This window comes from Trichechus manatus, unplaced genomic scaffold (assembly GCF_000243295.1).
Source record: "Trichechus manatus latirostris isolate Lorelei unplaced genomic scaffold, TriManLat1.0 scaffold00024, whole genome shotgun sequence".
Taxonomy (NCBI): Eukaryota; Metazoa; Chordata; class Mammalia; order Sirenia; family Trichechidae; genus Trichechus; species Trichechus manatus.
In genome coordinates this window covers 237,289-239,759 of record NW_004443960.1, presented here as the reverse complement: position 1 = coordinate 239,759, position 2,471 = coordinate 237,289, and the positions used below count along the sequence as shown (strand labels likewise).

Here is a 2,471-nt window from a genome sequence, read left to right as displayed (position 1 = left end):
GCTGTGTGTGTGTGTGTGTGTGTGTGTGTGTGTCGGGGGTGAGTCTGCCCGCTGTGTGTGCTGTGCGTGCCCTGAGCCAGGTATCTGACGGAGGAGGCCTGTCCCCACAGGAGGAGGAGGGTGAAGACGTGGATGCGGTCCCTGGCCCCCTGGGGGTGGGCCACAAGCTGCCTCCCGCCCAGGCCTGGCACCACTTCCCACCTCGCTATGCGGACGCGGGCTGTGTGGGGCCCCGGGATGCACATGAGGAGGACCCCGAGAGCATCCTGGACGAGCACGTGCAGCGGGTCCTGCGCACTCCTGGCCGCCAGTCCCCTGGGCCCGGCCACCGCTCCCCCGACAGTGGGCATGCGGCCAGGCTGCCTGCAGCACCGGGCGGAGCAGCCGGGCATGGCAAACACGCGGCCAAGACAGGTGCAAAGCTGGACGCAGCCGGCCTGCACCACCACAGGCACGTCCACCACCACGTGCACCACAGCACGACCAAGCCCAGGGAGCAGATCGAGGCCGAGGCCGCCCGCCGCGTCCAGAGCAGCTTCCCATGGAGCCCTGAACTGCACGGCTACACTACAAAGCCTCGCGGCTTCCCTGAGAGTATGGGTGCCGCCCCCACTGTCACCGACTGCCTGGGCTACAGGTGAGCCCACGGAGTGCAGAGCCCAGCCTTCAAATGCGTCTGCCTGAGGGGGAGGGTGTGCGTCACTGGGGACTCTAGGTGAGTGCTCCCCGTGACAGGTACGTGTGAACCGTGACAGGTACGCAACTGCCCACATGGAAGGAGGGAGTGTGATCGCTGGGTGCTCGGGAGCCTGGAGGCTCCGGGGGGGTGGGGTCCTCAGGCCAGCTGCTGCGTATGGCCGGTGCAGGGGCTATGCGCGTTTCAGCAGGAAGATGCAGTGAGCAGAAGTAGGGGCCTCGGGGTCATTACCTGGCATGGAAGCCTCAGCCCAAGGGGAACGACATGTTCGCTACCATGTCCTGCAGCCTGCAGATAGCACTCAGGCCTCCACTTCCTGTCGTGGCATTGGCCCAGGCCGCCAGAGGCGTGTTGTGGCAGCAGCAGGACTGAAGACCAGTCTGTTGGCATCGGGTCGCATGGTGGACAGGACGGGGTGGAGGCAGCTGGATGCCCCTCCCGGTCGCGGGCTCAGGAGCAGAGCTGCCTCTGGCCCTGGGCGTGGGGGTGCAGGCAGGCTCTGTGTGACCCTCAGGTCTCGTCCACAGCGGAAAGGCAAGCGCATCCTCCAAGAGAATGGCAAAGAAGGCCGAAGCCAGCCGGGGCGCGTCCACCTCGGAGGTGCCTGGCTCGCCGGAGGGTGCAGAGAAGACGCAGACCATCCTGCAGTGGATCATCGAGGGGGAGAAGGAGATCAGCAGGCACAGGAAGGCCGGCCACGGGTAGGGGCACTGCTTGGGCGTCCCCTGGAGCCCTCACCTAGAGCCCCCTCGGAACCTGCTGTGTCCGCGGGGCACGGGGGGCCAAGAGGACTGTGCGTTGGGCTGTTGTTGCGGTGTAGGAGGGTGACGGGGGGGGCTGTCCTCGCATCATGGGGGGCCTTGACACTCCTGCCCATAACGTGGTAAAGGAGGAGACAGGTGGTTTAGGAACAGGCATGTCTGGGCACACCCCAGTTGCAGGGGTTCAGGGTTATGGGTCGGGGAGCATGGGCTGGTCCTACTTCCAGAGCCCAACTCACACCCCTGCGGTGACCTTCAATCTGCGTGGGGTCCTCCAGCCCTGCACCAGCTCTCAACGGGGCACCGGCACCCATTTGCGGGCCATGTAGCCCCTGTGACTGGCGTCTCACATGCCGTCCTCTCCCCCAGGCCTTCCGGGGCCAAGAGGCAGCAGGTCCACGAGAGCACCAGGCCCCTGTCCATCGAACGCCCTGGCGCTGTGCACCCCTGGGTCAGCGCCCAGCTTCGGAACTCCGTCCAGCCCTCCCACCTCTTCATCCAAGACCCCACTATGCCCCCCAACCCCGCGCCCAACCCCCTGACTCAGCTGGAGGAGGCCCGCAGGCGTCTGGAGGAGGAGGAGAAGCGAACTAGCAAACTGCCCGCCAAGCAGAGGTGTGGCCGGCGGGGCAGGGAGCTTGGGAGGCCCCAGCGGGATGTCCGGCCGTGTGGTGGGCTGTGGCGGGCCGGCGGCCTCGTGGGGGGTTCTGGGCGAGACGCCTGCAGGGAGCCCAGCCCTCGCTGTCTCTGCCCCAGGACGAAGTCACAGAAGAAGGCAGGCGGCTTGAGCGCCCCGCCGTGTGATAGCATCGTTGTGGCCTACTACTTCTGCGGGGAGCCGATTCCCTACCGCACCCTGGTGAAGGGCCGCGGGGTCACCCTGGGCCAGTTCAAGGAGCTGCTGACCAAGAAGGGCAGCTACAGGTACCAGCTGGCGGCCTGGCGGGGTCCGCGCATGGTGGGGGCGGGGGAAGCCAGCGCATGTGGGGGTCAGCGTGGGGGGCGGGGCCCGC

The 2,471-nt window shown here is 67.1% G+C and overlaps 1 protein-coding gene across 3 annotated transcripts in view; it reads left to right on the top strand.

Moving 5' to 3' along the window:
• Window positions 1–2,471, top strand: part of AXIN1 (axin 1) — a 17,951-nt gene that overhangs the window by 14,287 nt on the left and 1,193 nt on the right. The window contains exons 5-8 of one of the 3 annotated variants that reach the window (XM_004373127.2): window positions 111–624; window positions 1,212–1,398; window positions 1,828–2,124; window positions 2,185–2,382. In XM_004373127.2, coding sequence (XP_004373184.1) covers window positions 111–624; window positions 1,212–1,398; window positions 1,828–2,124; window positions 2,185–2,382 — 1,196 coding nt within the window. Of the gene's footprint in view, window positions 1–110; window positions 638–1,211; window positions 1,399–1,827; window positions 2,383–2,471 lie in introns of all 3 variants that reach the window. The other 2 variants (XM_023728374.1, XM_023728373.1) reach the window with 2 other exon arrangements.